Source organism: Ylistrum balloti, unplaced genomic scaffold, assembly GCF_031769215.1.
Source record: "Ylistrum balloti isolate Yb309-2 unplaced genomic scaffold, AGI_CSIRO_Ybal_v1 Utg369678, whole genome shotgun sequence".
Lineage (NCBI taxonomy): Eukaryota > Metazoa > Mollusca > Bivalvia > Pectinida > Pectinidae > Ylistrum > Ylistrum balloti.
Window position 1 is genome coordinate 49,400 of NW_026781920.1, and position 21,380 is coordinate 70,779.

General features: G+C 32.2%; 1 protein-coding gene across 1 annotated transcript in view; it reads right to left on the minus strand.

Annotated features, from left to right (window-relative positions):
* Positions 1 to 20,478, minus strand: part of LOC132564118 (fibronectin type 3 and ankyrin repeat domains 1 protein-like) — a 52,666-nt gene extending 32,188 nt beyond the window's left edge. The window contains exons 1-3 of the mRNA XM_060228799.1: positions 20,472 to 20,478; positions 18,261 to 18,392; positions 555 to 726 (exon numbers count right to left, since the gene is read on the minus strand). Coding sequence (XP_060084782.1) covers positions 555 to 726; positions 18,261 to 18,392; positions 20,472 to 20,478 — 311 coding nt within the window. The remainder of the gene's footprint in view (positions 1 to 554; positions 727 to 18,260; positions 18,393 to 20,471) is intronic.
* Between the last annotated feature and the right edge of the window lie 902 nt (positions 20,479 to 21,380).

The window sequence follows — 21,380 nt, forward strand, 5'->3', positions numbered from 1 at the left end:
GTCTTTCTTTCAGACTATATGAAAAGAACTTTACTCTCAACAATCTACTGTTGTGTCATCCAGACTTATTAGATCAACAATTGACCATCTGGATTATTTGTTTATCAGAATTCAGGATCAACACAAAACCAATTCATCTTAATCCCAGCATTATTCCCTTTATTTGTAACAACCAAGTTTTCCATTACATGGTAACTATTCCTTTTTATTAAAATAATGGTGTTTAGACTCACTTTTAATAATGTATTACACATCAAAAGAAAGTTCTTTTTTCTTCTCAAAGACAGATAATTTATTTGTTGATTTAGCTTTACAGACCCTGGTCGAACCCAAACTTGCATTGTCATTTGGGCTCGCAACCTGTCTTTCACTATGTGATCATTAAATAAGATCCTGTCTATTACAGCATATCCTTGCAGAATCCAAACAGAATCCCAACTAGCAAGACATATAACAGGATTTCAGAAGAATTCTGGGCTAGCATGACATATCCATGCAGGCAGGATAATATTTTCTCTTTCGTTATAAACATTAATAATTTTGTAAAGACTTACGTGTAGGCACCACACCACTGTCCACCACGGTCTTTCTCCTGTAAAAATGACTTGATCTTGCCATTGGCCTTGTCACCTACACTGTAGGCATGAACGAGGGCCTCGTCCCAGTATAGCTCAATAGACTGGTGGGTTACTTTGCCAACTATTGGAGGAGGGGGCTTGGGAATTGCTGTAGGAAAAAGACAAAGCCAAAATCTTTACAATATCACTGTACAGAAGAGAAACACAATGTTAAAATCTTCACAATCTCTATTGGTAGATTCATGCTCTTTTTGTCCACTCTTACACCATAATCTTTACGTATTTTTCATTTCATATGCATGTAAGCTCTTACATTTTCATCTTAGTTACAAGGAGATATTTGACATTTACACAGATCAAAGAATATTTTTCATTTTTGCATGCCTTTTACAAGCTGAAATGAAAAATTCACATAGCATTTTATTAAACCCTTGAAACAAACGTAAAGCTTACCTGATAACAAGCCAACGTTTAAGATATTCTTAATACAATATTTGCTTATATTGATCAAATTAAAATTTTAGATACTTGTATCATTGTTTTGGCTGCAAAGTCTTTTTCTTTTATGTCACAAAGCAATTTTTAGTTTATGATACCAAGAATCAATGAATTTGACCAATATCCATTCATGAGCTCATTGAAGTATATATGTACTAATGATATAGAATATAGAAATCAAAAACTGACAAGAAAATTCCCATTGAAATCAGAATATGTCAGGTGAAGAACTTGATGTTATAATACTATTGGGTAAATATGAACCAAATCTGCTGATTGTTCTCAATATATGACATTGATTTAAAACATGATGAAACAGAAGGAGATATTGCAGAAAGAAATGTATTAAAAACCATTTTGCACTGCTATGGCAACAGCATAAATTATCCATGACCCATTGATATGGTTTGAACACTACAGAGGATGTATGGAATCAATGGATGACAATTCTGGTTGGTTGGTTGGTTGACAGGTTTTTTGTCTTTGAAACTCCTCCCATGTCCAAACATCGCCTCATTGACGAACTTCAGTGTTCTGGACATGTGGGAGGGCAACCTGCATTCCCTCAGTGGGATGGAACCGTAGCGATGATAGCTTGATTATACTAGTTTTAGAAGATGGCTCTAGGGCCTAATAGCGCCTTACCCTAACTCTAGTAGCTGAAACGTGTCCAGAAGCTGAGAGGAAGAGTTGGGGGCCTATCTAGATTTGGTTTGTGTTAGGATCATTTTGAAGTCCATCTAATATCTTATAATTAATTGTATGGTCTGACACTATCCCTAGATCCCTGGAATGGCGTCATCATGCCTACTCTTTATACGAAAACATAGACAATTCATTGCACGATATCTGTTTATTAACTATTTGGTCTTCTATCCATTGTAAGTGATTGATTGTGTAGCTTTCTGAATTGTATAAATGATAGAAGATCCAAACATCAATGTATCAACAAGCATGTACCAAACCTTATACAGAGTAAACAAAATATTCTTAAACATGCCACAGCTGACTTAGAAATTTAAAGTTAAGTAAACAAGTGTTAAAATTCCAGGTAAAATCTTATTTAAATGTTATGAAGACATGATAACATGTTACATTTCAAACACTGAAAAGTTTGTTTATCAATTAATTCAGGTGTTATGTCAGCTGTCAGATATTGAGGACATGGTTGGGAAAGCCTTTCTTTGTAATCTCACCAAGGGTTCCCGGACACTGATATAAAATGGCTAAAGAATGATCTACACTTAAGTGTGAAAGGTTGGGTGTCGTACCATTCAGTGAAGAGGAAAATTAAAACCTTGAATCAGGTCTATTTCAGCTAGAGTAGATCTATACAACCTATAGTGTACCATCCTCAATACCAAAGAAAGTGAAGAAGCTATGATAGTTTACCTCACAGTCAAATCTTATTTTGATCCAGACAACTTGAGCAACAGAATTTGTCCAAGAGCACCTAACATTTTTTAGTGATCCTTCAGAAGGGATTTTTTTATGTTTCTAAATCATCAATATATTTTTTTTCACTTAGAGTGATGAACATGGAAACTCACTTTTAAACACAACCCTTGCAAGTAAACTATCAATTACAAAAATAAATCAAAGTGTCTATTGATTCATTGTTCCCCATTATTACACCGTTGTGTGTTAATTTTTAGTATTTCACAAGCATTTGGTCTTTTATATGGTCATGAGCAGATTAAGTCACCATATCAAATACCTATCTCTGAATGATCCCTAATCTGCAAACATCTTGTTTTAGCTTAGTCGGTTTGAAGAGTTTAAGTGTCCAATACTTGATCGGTTTTTCACAATCTTTAACCATGGGTTCTTTTCTATAATATCTCAGCAAGGCTTCTATAAAGGGTTACTTAAAAATGCCTTTTCATAGTCCCAGAATATGACCCTAATTTTCAATCTGTTTTGGCCTTGACATACCCGGTAAGTTTATGATTATCACTTGTCTGAAATATGTATGATTCAATCAATGCTTGATCATGGTGAACGGTCAGGGTTTTTTTTCATAATATCTAATCCCAAGGCCAGGCAATATACTTGGGTAAATACAAAGGTGATAAATCATATCATCTTCAGGTGATCATTAAAATCCATTCTACAAAATCTGAAAATGACAAATTATCAGACAGGTATTTTATCTAAACCATAAACATCTTAGTTTGATATCTAATCTGAAGTGTTTGGTCCCTGAATTTGAACTCAATAATAGACAGGTAATAATAGGATAGTTTCTAACGGGGATGTCATTGTAATGTCGACGTAACTCCCAGTACTGAGGTACTTTAAAGTCCAGAATTGAGAACACAGTAAATAGTGTCCATTACTACAACAATCTTATGACATACACAGAAAACACCATAAAAGGAAACAATTCATTTCCTTAGGAAATAATACATTTGATAAGTAAACATACATAAATATAGACAAGAGATGTTAAAACCTGAATGACACCTGGGCCCTTTTCGTTCGTTGGTTTGACAAGATCGAATCATGGTTGCTTGTGAATGTAATACTATTTCATTTTGCTTCCTGATAATGAATAGATGATAATACAATATTCAGATGATCCTGATGAAAACACTTTTTGAAGCCTGTATCAATGTTTGCAGGTCTGTTCTGATTTAGGCCGGACATATAACATTCAAAATGTTGATGAATGCATAAAGATTACGAAATTGAAAAATGGCTTGATATTATTTTGTGAGAACAGTTGTATGACAAAATTGAACATCAGATAGGGTGAGCAAATTACATGGCAACTACACACCTGAAAAGTTCATGAACATCCATGATCTCTATTTCTGAAAATCTATGCTAACCCAGGGTCCATAATTTACTTACAGGACAGATAAACTGCCAACCACATTACTCTTAAGAAAATTTTCATAAACCTTACCATTCTGATAATTATCTATCAAGAGTGTGGAAGATTTAACTACTGTTAACATCTATTACTAAAATGTACATGATTTAGCATAATCAAATTATAGCACATAAACATAACTTGTTTGCAAATTCAATTGTTACATGATTAACACACATAAAACTCAAATCAGCGCAGCCATATTTTATGTAATAACATTACCACTGAAATGTGTAAGCTTATAGTTTGTGCTAATCAACATTTATTTGACAAATAATCTTAAAACTTTGGGAAAATGTAACACAGAAATATCATTTGTAGTATGGTAAGTAATGTAAAAATAAAATATGCCACTGAAATTTTATTTTAAAAAACAGCACAAAAAAGAAGCTATTTTTGCAATCAAATTATATGAAAATAAGTTCTATTTGACAATTCCCAATTTGCCATTTCTAAAACTCATCAGCATATCTTATTTCAGTCTCCTGTATCGATACCTGGGCGGCAATTTTCAATAAACAGCAAGGTGAAATGCTTCGCTCACAGCTATGGTAGTTCAAACAGAACTAAAGTAACATATTTAAGAATGTCATTCCTTTTATTCCATATACAAAAGCATTACTTTACAGATCAATTAATGTGTTTTATTGACAAACTTTGTACACGATTTTACTCCTAACTCTCAGAAAATCAATAAAATATACTTACGCATCTACCATAATGTTTATTTTACATGGATATGTTTACATATAGTGTCAATTTCGATTTTGTTTTCATTCATTCATTCTGGAAATGTTACCAGTGGACTCCCAGGATACAGTTTGGCTGATTTAACGATCAATTCCAAACTATTTGACAGAGTAAACTATTACTCTTATGATAACGCAGGTATGAATTAATGTACATTAAGATAAACAGCCTTCAATTACACTGTAGTTTGAAATTAAAATTACTTTTTTTTTTCAACATCAGTTGATTTATCCATTGACACACATCCTAAACAATATAGGGTTTGTTTAACAATCTACGCCCCCCTGCAGACCATTAGAAATGATTCATTGCTGGCCATATACAGCTCCCATTGTTACAAAAACCTGCATCATTTTCACATTATTGTGTTAGAGTCCTTTAAAAACTTTTTTCAAGTTTGTGTATACATACAGTATAACAGTGATAATCTGTGTTTGTCAGTGTTTTCACAGCTGTTGTTCTCACACAACATGGTTTAATATGAATGCAAGCAAAAAACATAAAGGACCTCCTAGTTTAGTGTAAAAACCCAGTGAAATTACAGCATCAATTTGATAAAATGATAAATTTTTCCCTCAAAAATGTTTTTTCTTTTTAATTCCGATTTAAGACCCCATGTGCACTTCAATCTGGGCCAACAAAAGGGATTTACATAAGTTGGATAACTTGTTGAAACAATTGCTGTAAAGTAAAACAACAACATATCTTATAAAATTATGTGTTGTTTTGTACCTTAAAACTTAAAATTTATTAACTTTTACAGAAAATGACTCATTTTAATGTATAGATAAGGAAGTCACAACAGTCAACATCAAAACATGCTTGCTTCGTTCACTCTTTATAGGAAGGAAACACGGCCACGTTTCTTGCAACTTATTGACAGGAGTTACAGTGTAAATATTTGTAGAAATATCTGATGATTTTTTTCAACTCAAGACCATATTGGTAGTAAATAAGAGATGGTTTTAACTCATCTTTACTATATATAGAACATGAAAAATGAGCTGATAATAACTTGAAAAAAACATTTAACTACATTTTCATTGGAAGTTTAATCCTACATACCTAACAATAATATGTTAATTACGACAAACATTAAAACCTTATCAAGATTAATTTCTCTCCTTAGCAATAATCTATCATAACAAATGTTTACATATATTTAAAACATTGCCATTGAAATTTAATAAAATTTTAAAGGTAAATCACTGTGCAATTTACATGGTGTAGATTTTGAAGCCTTATCTTCCAATACTTGGGTAATTTACACGATGGCAATTCATCATTTTGGGTTATTTCTAACCAATTCATTGGAGATAACATTGACAATTTTCTTTCAATTAATTATTATGTTTCAGGTAATTCAATTATAATTCAAATTACAATTCAAGATAACAAAAAATTCTCTCTTAAATTACGATCAAGATATCAAACAGAAATCTGACACCAATCAGAAAATTTCATAATTCAACTAAATTTTTATCTAATTTTAATTGAGTTGCACTTGTGATTCAACAACATAATTATCTAATTTTCATGATAATATCAAAATGTTACAGTACCAACTACCTTGAAAATATCTGTATTTTCAGATCCCATTATGAAATAAACTTTTATTGGCAAACACACATCCAATACAAAACAGCTATACTACAGTTTTGCAGTACATCTTCAGACAGACTTTGAGAAAAAATCATTGCAAATATAAAAATAAATATGGACACCAAACACGTGAAAATGTTCAGTATTATTGAGCAAGGCAAGATTAAGTAGTGTACTAATATAAGGCCCCTCCATATAATCTCCTATTTCATAGCCGAAAGACCGAAACATTCTTTTGGTGTCTCATTTCAAAATATGGACCAATAATCGACTGGCCCTTCACAACAGACCAAAACATTCCTTAACTGTCTCATTTCAAACTTTTGGACCAATAATCTACTGGCCCATCACAACAGACCAAAAACTTCTGCAGCTGTCTCAATTAAAATTTTTGGACCAATTATCTACTGGCACTTCACAACAGACCAAAATATTCCTTAGCTGTCTTAATTTAAACTTTTGGACCAATAATCTGCTGCTCCATCACCTCATAACTTGTTTGAAAGGTTTACTAAATCAACAGTGAGGGTCAAATTTTGATTTGGATTCTCCTGGTAAAAGCTAGTGACACTGCATGAGCAACATACCGGAGGCCTGTTCTATATGACATCCAAAGCAATCAGTATCAAGTATCTTGCACAAAGACACAACCACAAAAAGGCAAATGGATCTGTCTCTCAGCTTTCTCAGAAACAAGAACCACTGCAGGTAGGGATGCAATGAACCACACACCTCAGATCTTCACCTCAGATCTTCACCTGATGTGTCAAAGTCCTGGATACTTACTGACAGAGCTATCACAACAAAATGCACACACAATTTCCTTGGCATGGCCTAATAACCCAGTGACCTGTAATAATTACACTTCATAATTACCTCAGTACTTTTCTACCTGTTAAGATAAATGGTACATATATGGTCATAAGGTTAATTAACTTTGGTTAAATATAGCAGGTCTCAATTGATTCTTAATTTACAAATCAGGTGAAGCTGAAAATAGACCTGATTTTCTCATTGATTTTGTATATGAGTATGAGGCCAGTGCCCCCTAGATTTTACATTTATATATGGATTTTTGTATGCTGGTGTGTAACAATATTTCACAGGAAAGAAAAAAACATTTCAAAATGGTACTAATCATATGAATCCTGCAATCAGCCCAGAAGTTTGCAGGAGGCAACTAACCAATTCCAACTCTTCACTTATGGAGTGGACTTTTTAAAGACAATGAAACATATAAAGTTCCTAAGGGCATCCATGTCCCCCAGTGATAGTATTGGTTGATAAATTTATTGCACAGCAAGATAAGTATTGATGGGCTTATTACAAGACATGGGCTTGTTACCAGATATGGGCCTAACACTGGATATACACTTTTAATAAAAGGAAGTTCAATATTTGATGCTCCAAAAGCTTAACAACAAGACATCCAGGTCAAATGTTGGTGATTCTTAAAATAATGAAAGACAAATAAACATTAAATGCCTTTTCTTTTTTTTATAATGAATTATCATATACAAGACAACTTTTTAAGAATAAATTGCATTATATACATGATTTATGATGAAAAGAACAATTTTTTATGCATTAAAATATCCCATGCCAGTGGTGACCCAAATACTGGACACCAATTAATGAGGTAAGTTTGCACTGCATTGAAGAATTTAAGAGATCTCTGATATGAAATAAAATTTAATTTATCTGATAGAAATCAATAGATTATCAGGCACATCACTGTAATTCCTGAACCCTTCTCTATAACATTGCAAATCTAGTCCATAACACTGATCTTTGTTTAAATTTATTCTGGTCAGCTTAACAGCTGATCTATCTGGAAATCATTTACATTCCCACAAGGTTTAATCCTAACTGCTTCCAAGATGATTATTTTAATTCTCTTATACGATTGTTCTTGACATGTAAATAATACCTATGGAATCATATTGAATCACTCATGCTTCACAATGCTGAAGATCTCTGGCACCTGTTATCACAGAAATCTGGAGTATATCAAATTTACAATGTTTGTAAACAATTTATTTTACCTATTGTGTTCATTTAATGCTTTACGTCATCGAAGGTAAATATATATACATACAACATTCAGACATAATGGAGGGGATGTCTACAGTTTACAAATTAAAAAACTAGGCCCTTATCACTGACTTATAAGGCCGTGACAATTCCGAATCAACCTTGATCCCTCACCTGTAAAATGTAACCCTGAGAAAGCTCTGGGCTCTCTATGTACAGGCGATCATTTAGAAATATTTCCCAGTAACACAAAGTCAGAAAGATATATGGTACCAGAAATATATTATGCACAAAAATTTGGCATTGTACCACACATATCCATGTACAAATATTGACACCAGCTATCATCCTGAAGAATTAGTAAAAGATTGAAAGCTTTCAATGTGGTAAATGCCCTAGAGTTCTGATAACCTCATTCTCAAGTATTCCATATGACAATATCTAAATTGAAATAAGTTAGAAGTAAACTGTCGCTACCCTTAAAGATAGTGTTTTTGTAATTAAATGAGAGAAAAGTCAACAGAATTTTATCTTCAAACAAACATTTTAAATTTTCCTTTCTCATAATTTTTTAAAGTCCATTAGCCTTAGCAAAACTTCTGAACCAAGACCATATTTTACGTGTCTGATATTAATTATTTTATTTTCTGAACTTAAAGAACTCTACCGTAAATTAACATAAACAGTGAGAAGGTAAACATGCAGGATTGCTATCAATTGTTCACGTGAACAGAAAATGTAATTTATAAATCTTAGACAGGAATGCACATTGCACGTTTCAATACATTACAACAGAGAGATAAAATCATTTGGAAAATTTCTCCAGTCACAAACACAGGCATGGATCAAAAGGCCAAATTCTAATGTAATACCATATATTTACATTTCCTATAAAAACGTGATTCACTTTTGGACTTTTTCCATTTCTTCAACAACAAAAGAATAATTTTGCAGTAATGCATCTTTCAATTGAACTTTGAGCTCCAACCTAAAACCTTTTCTTCAATAAAAAATTTCTACACAGGGCATAAAAGCATGGGACAATGTTAACATATTTCTGAACTGTAATTTTAAACAGGTTGTAAAATAGTACCAAACATGAACTAATAAACATGGCATACTGTTAACATACTTATTATGGTGGAATCAAATTTTAGTGAATATCAATTTTGAAAAAATAAGCATATGATTTGTACATTCACAATTATTGCTATACCAAGGACATGAAGAAACTGTAATTAGCAAAATCATATTTTAACACATTATCTTTAGCCAGAAAGTGCTAAAATGATCAAGATATGTACAAAATTACAGTATGTAAATATGGTATTTGTGAAACCATAACTGAATGGGATGGAATCACTTTTAAAGTGAAATATGGTTCAGTATGTAGACACTCTCTTTATAATACTGAATTCACCATTTGGTCACTAAGTATTTTGTCAGATCAGACAAGGTATCAACAAACTTATCAATATATGAGTTGTGACAAGACTAATAACATCTTCTGAAATTCCTTTCCATCAGAATTTTCATGTGAATATTTCTTTTTCCAAGAAGTTTTTATCACAACAAGTGCAAATTGCTGGATTATGGAAACACTTTACAGACATTTATTGACAAAAAAATTACTAGATCAACCATGGGATGTGTTAGACAAACTGACATTATATAGCCAATCAGAGCTAGTAAAGATCAATATATCAATTAACCTGTGGACGTCATAGCTTGCACGGATAATATTGATAGAGTAGGGCTGTCTGTTCCGCAGCTAGGCACCAACATGTATAAATAGATATCAGAAAACATACCTCGAATGCTTAATGTCAATTTTATATTGATATGTGTATTAACATCAGACTCCCTGTAAATTAGAAAATAACACATTCTGAAGCTTTGTAATCCATAAGATGATTCTTCTTTAGCAACAATATCTATCTACCATACCTTGTATATTTCATCAAATCAGGAGCATGTCTTGATATTCGTATATAAAATACTGGAAAATCTAAGGTTAAAATGCTACCAATACATATTTATTTGGAGTTACCTCCCTTACATTCTTTCATCCTCCCCTTCCCCAACCTTTTTTTTCAATATTTAATTTACATCAAATCAATTCAGAATCATTGACAACCCTGATATTCTCATAGTAATTTTCTATAAATGTATCATTGATTACTTCTAGATTCTAATGGATTTTAAAGTTTCAAAATCGTAATAGGAAATGAATGGTTACATTAGTTTCATTTTGATGATAACTGAAGGTTCCTCTCACGCGTAAATATTGTGCATGCTAAATTTTGATAACGGCTGCATTATTTGTTATTAAACAGGCTTTGTGTCAATTATTACAGCCTTTCATCAGAAAAAAATTATAAACCATCAAACAATTTTAAACTTTCATAATACCCAATACAACAGGTTCTGAACCATGAAATAGTTGTTTTAAAACACAAACAATTTCAAGGGGAAATAGGAGCAGATTTGAATTGATTTCTGCTTGTACTCATACTAAAACATACACCTCAAAGCCAACGTCAGTGAGCCTGAAAGATTAACATATGATTCAAATTTTGATAACAGACAATGCAAGTCTTGATGTTCATGGGTTAATTGTGGAAGAAATAAAGTGAAATGTGAAACTTTTACAAATAAGAAGTAGAATTTGAACTAAGTTTGATCCAGTTAACTGTTTAGAAAACCATTTCCAAACACATACAAATATTCTGTCCCATCCAAACCAGGATTTGCTGAAATGAGTTCCGTTAAGCATGATCAACAAAAGCTTAATTGAAATCCTTTTATGTTCATAAAAGCTATTGATTATTTGAGGGAATTAATTTTCTAAATTTGAGGCAGGCAGTCTATATGTTAAAGTATTGAACATTGCTCAAATATTACATCAACAGAAGAAACCATTAAATTCACTATGTATTATTTAGATTACTATAATCTGCAGATACTGTAAAATCAAACATTTTTGAGAGACTCAATTTTAGTGATTTTCAAAAAAAAAAAAAAATAGTAGAAGCTTGATTTCTGTGAATAAATATAGCTCACTAAATCTGCTTATACTAATTTCAACAGTTTAAGGACAAATGAATTTGTTAATTACAAGAACGTACAAAATGAATGAAAATGATAACCCCATAAAATTTAACAACTTGTAATTCAACCTGTCAATATGGTGAAATGGAGAAATTTACATAGACCTAGCATTATTAAGCAATGAAGTTGTTTAATGCATCTTTCCTTCGCAAAAGACAAGGTTGTAGACATCAATAATGTTAGAATACTTGACAATTTCCATTGAACGTTAAAAATAAATTTGTGTCAAATTAAGAGATGGGGATGGTTTGTTCTTTGTTCTCGTGATATTCATCAATATCATTTTTAACATATGACAATAGAACCATTTCCACTTTTATTGTGAACTTAAGAAGGATCTGTTCTGATGACAAGCGGCCTCAAAAATATCATGAAAACATGCCTAGATTTCCTTGCATAAATAAACCTGCATTTGCTTACAATGAAAGAAAATAAGCAGCATAAAATTTTTCAGTGTTTAAAGTATTTCAGAGGAGTGTGATAGTTCAGTCAGTAGATCCAATAATGACTTACATAACCCCAGGCAAAGATCCTGGGTGTATGATTAAGTAAACTAATAAGACGAAATACAGGAAACACAGAATTGTTATAACATGCCCTGTTTACCATATAAGGATAGGTCAATTTACCCTGTTTAACATACTACATCAATCTCTTACCAATCTACACTATTACACAGAAATACCACAACAAGTGACACACAGACTTTCAATTACCAATTTTCCACATCCTGTTACCAAATTTAAGTATGATAAAATCAAAGTAGATATCATTATTTATTCACAGAAAAATATCTCTCCCTGGCCATGTAGAAACATGACATGCCCTATCAAACAGAAAGTATGGACCTCCTACGGACGTTATAGGTGTGACTTGTCATTTTATGGTTTCTTGGTATAAAGGAATTACATATTAAAGGGACTTTTAAACCATCAGTGTTACTTTTACAGATTTTTGGTCACTTTACGCTATCCAGATTGACAGATCGTGTACATCAAGACACGTCTAACATTCCGCTATTGATAAACTTGCTGTATCATGATAAACAAATTACCATTGAAGAAAGTTTGACTTTTACTTATCACTGTAATTTTGTGTACCATGGGGTATAATATATTCATGTTCAATGAATTGACTTAACATAATGAATATTCAACGTACAGAAAATTTATGTATGGGAATAGCTCAGGTGTCCATTGCTGAACTGTTCCTGTCTGAGAATACCAAATTGAACTAAATAAATCAGAATTACGCTAATAAGCTCACCCTGTCCCAGGTGTTTTTTAACTCAATTATTTTTCATTTGCATCTATTGTGACTTAATGATTTTATAAACAATCACACTGATAATCTCTCTTAATTTGGTGGCGGTTTTATTTTCCTTTATTTTTATATTAATATGTATATACATATAAAGTAGGTTTTTAATCAACAAATTCATAAGTATATGAACTAAAACAATTAGCACTTATTTATTCAACTATATTTATCCACAAAATTAAGTGTCCACAAATAAGGCCTTTTTTCAAAAACCATGAAAATTGAGCCCCATGAAAATATATGCTTTTACAGCAGCAACAGATAAAATAATGTCATGACTTGCAGTAGCCAGTGTGGGACACCTCATTCCTCTTCAATAGCATGAAATATTAATGACACACCGTAAGTTTGTATTGTCTCTGAATAAACATCAAACCATATCTTTAAGTTTTGTTCTTTATTTTGACCTGTTATAGCTTTCAGTCACTCTGACTATGCCAAGAAGTTCAAAGACGTCTAGATCAATTTTACGCTGTTTGCATAATTCAAACAGATCAAAATTTCAATACTTCTTAAACAAACCTGTTGTCAACTTTCCATGACTGAAAATTTAAACAGTCCACATTATAGTCTTTTTATCTCATTCACAAAACAATTATATTTCTGAAAATGATCTATGGCCTGTATTTTGATCTTTTACTGAATTTTCATATTTTGAACATGAAGTTACTTTATAAGATAACGTTTCTTACATAAATCACATCAAGTTCAGTGAAAAATCATGTATTCAGTATCTGGTATCTTTAATAGTTGTAGATCTGTAGACAGATTAACTTACATTACACTGCATTCAAATGAACCATGATGAAGTAATTGCGTATATGTTTGGACAAGTAAATTATTTGGTTGCGAAGATCTCAATCTAATTGCAAATTGAAAATCAATTTCATTGCATTTTTATTTACTTTTAATACATTACCGTAGTAAATCATATCTCTGATTTTTTTTCTTTGTCACTCATCAATCATGTATCAAATTTTATTCATTTGACTGACTATCTTGTGCTAGAAACTGTGTATATACTGTGTTTAGACCTGATTTCAGATACGAGGTACATTTGGACCTGTCATAATGGTATATCTATTGAACACTCCTCTCCTCCAAAGAAATAACCACATTTCCATCCTAGGGAGACCAACACACAGTTTCAAATGTAAAGTTGGTATAGGCTTGCTAAACAAGGAAGATGTGCTTTATTGTGATCTTACTAACAGCTATGTGTGGGCTTATTGCCAGGCAAGGACTTATTACTAGACAAGAAAAACTGTCAAACATGGACTAAAAATTCCCAGACAATGACTTATTGCCAGACTACGGCAAAAAAAATTCCAGAAAAATGTAAAATGTAGGTCTATTATTGGTTGTTTTCTTGAATATTTGAGGAAATTTTAGTCAACATTTTTAATGGGAAAAGTGATGTCTCTTCAGCAGATTGTTACCCGGTATGTCAGATAAGTAATATTGGGACCGTGTCAGTATATTGAGGAAATATCTTGTCATGAACATGATTGGTGAATTTGGAAGGAAACTTTCAGGAGTAAATTTTGAAAAATTGTCCTTAACATAAAATAATTCAAAATCAGTATGGGGTTAGTTATCAATCCCCCAAAAACCACTTCTTGAAAGGATTAACTTATTAACCTACAATCTGGCCATACCAGGTTATAAGACCACAGAATGCATTACTGTGCAGTAATGTTACAAACAATTGATATTGTTTTCAAGGTCTGTAAATATTTGAACAGACCTCAAGATACGAAAACACTCCATTAAAGCTATACAGATCAGATCTCTTTCTTATCCAGACAAAATCTTAAATCTGGTAATTTTTATATACCAAGGTACTAAATCATTGAAAATCAAGTGCTAATTCTAATTTTGTAAAATTAGCAAGCAATTCTCAAGGTATGTTGATTGATGGCAAATGTTGATAATTTTTAAAACCACCTGCTAATGAGTTACTTTCCATTCGTTTTTCTATTGCAAGTTTGTTATGCTGGCATACATTTTGTAATTTCGACTGGTGTTATATTTCAATGTACGCAGGGTTGGTAGAAAGTAATATCTCTCCCCAAGGTAATTCTTGTCTTTGACAACCAGTGCATTCATACAGATCAATTATAAAGAACACAAAATTTGAATTCTAAATCATCACAAATAATGAGCTGCTTGGTTAATTAATCAACATTATTGAGGCCATGAATACAAGCTGTGTTGTCGATAAGCTTTAATTATCCTACACACGAACATGATTTCAGTTATAAATTTTTTTTTAAATCGTGTGCTTTTTTGAAACATTTTGCTGGGTTTAAAATATTCTTCAAATTCAAAATTTCATGCCAGTTAATCCTCAACTAAATAATATCAGAAAACTGGTATAATAATAATCAACATCCTTTTTCAATAAGTTTGATTTGTGTTTACATAATTATGTAGGCAACCATCTTCAATAAACAAATTGAATTATATCTCTGTAACAAGGCCTATACTCTTGTACTTTCCTGTTTAGTCTCAATTAGACAAATCAAAATTATTTAGAACCAGGAAGTTCATATAATATTTTAATGAGACTCGTCAAAACAATTTTGTAAAGAGAGGGACACATTAGTGTAAGCTGTGATTTAGAATATAACTGCCTACCTGTTGATCATGATCACAGACCGTGATATAAGTCCTGATCAGAGGTTGTATTTACACAAGTATTTACAATAAGAGTGGAGGACATGATATTTACTATAAAACCATACAATAATATTATTCAGGTTATTACATGTAGCACTATACATTTTAGAATTGTATTTGAGTAAAATTTGAAAGTCCAGAGCGATTCTAAAAAGCAGAATTGTGTAGTTATCAATACCTGAGTGACAGCTGGCTTTTAAAACATTTAAAAAAATGAATTAATGATATTTATATACCCTGGTATCATAATTTAGTTGAACAAAAGAAACTGGTTTGAATTGTATTTACCCATGGCTAAACAAACGATCTCTTGTCTACAAATGTTCCAGCATTAATTAAATCATTAATCCTACTAACACACTGTCCTATCTGACCAAATGTTTAGGACACCTGAACTTGATGCCACTTAAGTATCTTGGCACACTGTCCTATCTGACCAAATGTTTAGAACACCTGAACTTGATGCCACTTAAGTATCTTGGCACACTGTCCTATCTGACTAAATGTTCAGGACACCTGAACTTGATGCCACTTAAGTATCTTGGCACACTGTCCTATCTGACTAAATGTTTAGGACACCTGAATTTTATGCCACTTCAGTATCTTGGCACACTGTCCCATCTAACAAATATTTTGGACCTCCTGAACTTTATGCAACCTAAGAATCTTGGTACACTGTCCAATGTATAGTTATTACCAAAAAAAGTCACAAACATATCAGGCACTATGTTACAGCCTTACAGGGCCTTTTCTACAAGTATGATATGCTTTTCTACAAGTATGATATGCTTTTCTACAAGTATGATATGCTTCTTCTGCCATTGAATGGAACACAGCTACATGGAAATAAATATCATCAAATGAAATCTCTTTCTAAAGAAGGTTACATCCTGATGCAGGATCTCCTTGTTAGGTAGTTGCTTGTCACCTCAATGAACAACATATGAGAGGCCCATTGCATGTCATCCAGATCAATAAACGTACAGAGTCCTGTCTGGGGCACAACCACAACAGCCCACACAGGTATGTTTCTCAGCTTCCTGAGTAATTAACACAAACTGCCATGAGTAGAGAGTATCAAACTAAGCACTTTAGACCTTCACCTGAGGTGATACAGACCAACACTCTACCAACTGTTTTGGGGGCCCCAACAACTATTATGGTGGCCCGAAACCTAGTGCTTCTATAAAAATTAAACTGAAAACATAAAGAAACGTGTCATAAATCTCATAAGGAATGGAAACAAGACACTAGTCTTAATGAGTGTATGTAGTAGATACTCGACATGAAATACTGTCTATCAATATCATTTTGTTAAACATTTCTATAGTCAATCTATCATGTGCTACTGGGTCACCTATACAGTATGATTAGGTCTACGTTCCTATTTACTGGAAAATCCTTCTCTATTGAAACCAGATAGACTCAACTACCACATATATTTAAAAAACATCAATTTCATTTTTTTTTCAATTGTCAACATCAGGTTGAACAAAGAGAAATGAGTTTAAAATGATGTTATTTACATGTAAGGATAATATGTCCCTGTAAATGATGGCTTCTTTAAAAGCCATTACTGAAATGTACTTTACAACTAACTGGGACAATTTTCTACCCAATTATTGATGTCTCTCCTAGTCAGGATACTTCTACATGTTGACAAATGTATATTGACATTTATAATTAGTCCAGTAAAAATACTAATTTTTTCTCCAATAGTAATAAAAGTACACCTGCATTTTCACTAAGTTAGGTCATTAAAATTACACAGTACATCATACGATAAATTACATAATCCCACAGAATGCTTGTAGAGAGATGAGAGGGACCTGTTTTTCGTCTGGTGTTGGATAGTGGCATTTTAACCTCATTTTCGAAGACGGAAATGTTCAGGAGTAAATTGCAAATTTTGGAAATTCAGCTCACATATAAAATAATTTTAATTCAGCATGAGGTCCATTATGAGCCAAAACAAATTCTCAAAAAAGTCCTGTATACCAATATAATTCTAAAATAAGGTCAGGGGACCAGCAAGCACAAAACCTCTGAGTGGGTGGACTTAATACAAGACAATGAAAAAGTGTTCATTGGTTCAAAATTCTACTAAACAGCAACAGACATGGGTGGACTTTTAAAGGATAATCCTGGAGGAAGCCAAAGGACCCCAGGTCCCTAAAAACTAAACCTGACCCCTCCATTTTCTTTCATATTTACAGAAGATTCCCAACCTGTTTTCTGACATTGACTAAAGATTACTGAAAACTTGCCCTCAGCTCCCAGAGGTTTCCCTGAACTGGCCCATTACCAGGTATCTGCTTAGTTGTTGATGGATATTCAGTATGTGGAAATGGAGATAAAAGCAAATGTAAGGAACAGAAATCTGGAGCAAGTACCAAAATGCCATTCCATGGCCATACTCTCATGGCATTGTGGACAAGGAAGGGGTTTGGAGTAAAAAATTGCAAAAACATAGTAGATAAGAAACACATGATGTTGAATTCTTCCCGAGATAAGACAGATTATTAGACGTTTATCATTAGACAGTGCCATCATAAGTCTGAATTATTCTGACATTCTATCAACTTCTTAAATCAATCTGGACTCAATGGTCAAGATATATCATATATATAAAAAATTTGATAGGCCAAAAAATAATTTTGGATCACAAAACATAGATTTCATGTAGCACATCTCAAATGGATTGTTAAAAATTGTTTGTAATGGTAAAAAATTATGGTTTTGAAAAGTCCATGACCAACTACATGTACATGTGTTACAAGTTGAAATAGAATATTTGTATAACTTACAATCAGTTTCTGATTTTGCCGCTTCATGTATTTGTTTTGATACCCAAGGCTGGCTTTGTTGTTGATACTCGGTCTGCATAAATGGAGATAATCCTGATGGAACAGGTGATCCCAGTTCTGTTTGCATTTGACCTTTGGGGTTAAAAAAAGTTAGAATAACTGAAGTGTGCAACAATATAACAGTATGTATCATATCCAAGTACAAAAAACCAGACACCTGTATATCATGATACACAACAATTTCTGCATTTGATATCAATTTCTTAAAGATTCCTTATCAACAAAAACTGTAGCTACACTTGAAATGACCTTTGACGCTTTTTGTAACTTCTAAAGATGCTTGCAAAAATGAAACTTTTGTGAGACTCAGTAAGCACCTGTGAAAATGACAGGTTTGTAAGACCCTGTATTAGTTGATAACAAAAGATGGTGTTTCTTTTCTAGAACAGAGAAATACATACACACACAATTTATGACAAAACTGTGGAAGGTAATATGTTGTAATACAGTGTATCACAACATATCATAATTTGTTTAACGTTATCGTTACACCACTAGAATTACTTCTTTTGATTATGTTGGACTGATAAAAAAGAAATAATTAAAAAACCAATGTTTTAAAGAATTAAAATGCAATCAATTCATGAATGACAATTCAAAAGACAATTATGGTAATCAAATGAGTTCAAGAAAGACTCAAAGATCTCAGAAATGCAAAGTAATCCGAATGTGTATATCCTTCTGTAAATCTGCTCAATTAGAAGTAATTACAAATACTGGTAAAGTCAGATTAAAAGATTCTGACAAACAATGATTTCAACATATAATAGTTTCAATGCGAGAATCAAACAACTCAAGCCAATGAATGATTATGAAACTGAAACCAATTGCCATCATCTACTGACTATTAAATATACATATTTACCCAGACACTTAATCTGTCAATGTTCATAATGTATTTAGATATAGGTTTAGTTTCTGAATGATTAGCAAAATGTTCAAAATAAATTTATAAATTTCCACTTGATAACAAGGATAAATCAAACTTTCAGCATAAAATTTAAAATTGCATGAATGTGAAATTATCTTTTCAGTGTGACCTTGGTGAGAAAAAAAAATTATATATAATTAAACTATTGGCAAACTATTTCTCAATTATCTTTGAGAGCAGAATATTCCTGTAACTACTGACTAGTCTCGACAATGTTGTGGTTTATTATCATATTGACATGTCAATCATATCTCAATCCAAGTAGGGCATGTTTGTCTAACACAAGTCTACCATGAGTGGACACATCCTGTATATGAGAAGGTTAAGATAAGTTGAGAATGATATGTGTAAACTTTTCAAAAAAAAGTTATTACATGTAATTATGTATGATTCTTGACATTAGGTTTAACTTGTTAAAATGTGGGTCTAAGATGTTTGCCATTTTTTTTTTAAACTTGCATAATATTGTTAAATTATACACGTATGTATGTAACAGAACTGACAATGTAGTCAGGAGGTACACAAATGTATCATCTGCCTTGTTGAAAATTAAGAATCAAAAGAAAGTATATTTTTTAAAGGTTGTCTCAGATATCTGTCAACTAGAATTTTCTACGAAAGAAATTAAAAAATAAATCTTTATTTATTTTTTTTAATAAATTATGCTTAATTGTTAGTGTAAGAACCATTGAGTGCATGCAGAACCGTTTTCCAAACATTTGTCATTTTATCATAGTACTATCTTAAAATTTCACATATAAATGTTACACAAGAGTTCTAATGGAGACCCATTCCAAATATGTCTCTGGTGATAGGCACAAAATATATGGCTGTAGGCCTTAAAGGTGGTACAGTTACTGAGTTTTACCAAAAACAAAACATGCTGCTCGCAATTTCAGTAATGCCTCTAATGAGATATTTTCACTTATAGATTAATAAATGTGTATTTTATTACTCAAATGTTTAAATCGATCACTTTTATACGATAAAAACCGAAGTCGTAAATGTAAACATTACACAGTGGTAATTGTCAAACACGGTATAGGATAACAAATAACTTAGAACAAGTTATACCCTGATTCAACAACCAACTGTCTTCTCCGCTCATCACAAAATCACATGTTAATAACTTCCTACCAACATGTAAACAACTCGCATGGGTTCCGGTTAACTCAGTCGTGAAAGAGATATAACAAGAACATTCATAGTAAAGTACTTACCAGACATTGCCGATTTCTTCTCAATAAATTCACACAGATAATAAAGTTATATTCATACAATTTTTCTCCCGATAATAATTCAAGAACATTGGCTACATTCCGTTTCTATCCCAAGCACTTCCACTTTGTCGCTCTCCGGCGGTGAAGACAAAAATATGCGTGTATTTGTAGGTAGCCAATCAAATACGAGATCCGGGTCATGAACCCCAATAAACAAATCAATGAAGCGCGGTATTGTTACACAGGTGTTTTTTTCTACACGTAGACAACATGTATTGACAGGTGTTTGTTGTCGTTGTCTACGATGACGTTCTCTATAGAAATAGTCTCTACAGTTGGATGGGAATTTTTCATGATCATCAACGAATACAATTTGTTGTGACGTCAATGTCGGGAAAATCATAGGAAAAATATCGACAAAACGCCCTATTGATTTTTAAACAGTGTAAAATTCCAGTTGAATTTTTAAAATGTTTCCCACCAGAGAAAAACTCTATGTTTAAATGATGTATTCTATACAAAAATAAATAGATAAAGAAGTAAAAGCACACAACAGATATACGTCGGAAAGTACTTAAGAATGTTCTATTGATACAGTGTTACAATACTAATATATGTATATCGATCTCGAAGTTTTGTTATACAAATACACCTATTTGAGAGGTAAAAACAGTTCAAAGGTAAAACTGAAAAATTCAGAGTAGACATGAAAATGAACTTTCGTCAAAATGGTCATATGAAATGATACAACGATAAATTTAAGATTTCCCAAAAGTCGGTTACCCTGGTTCAATATCCATCTCTAACTGATAGATGGATACATATACATTATGAGTTTACTTGTGATTGTGAAATAAATACAGTGTGTATCTATTTATGTATATAAGAATTTGTTTTACTTTCCTAAAC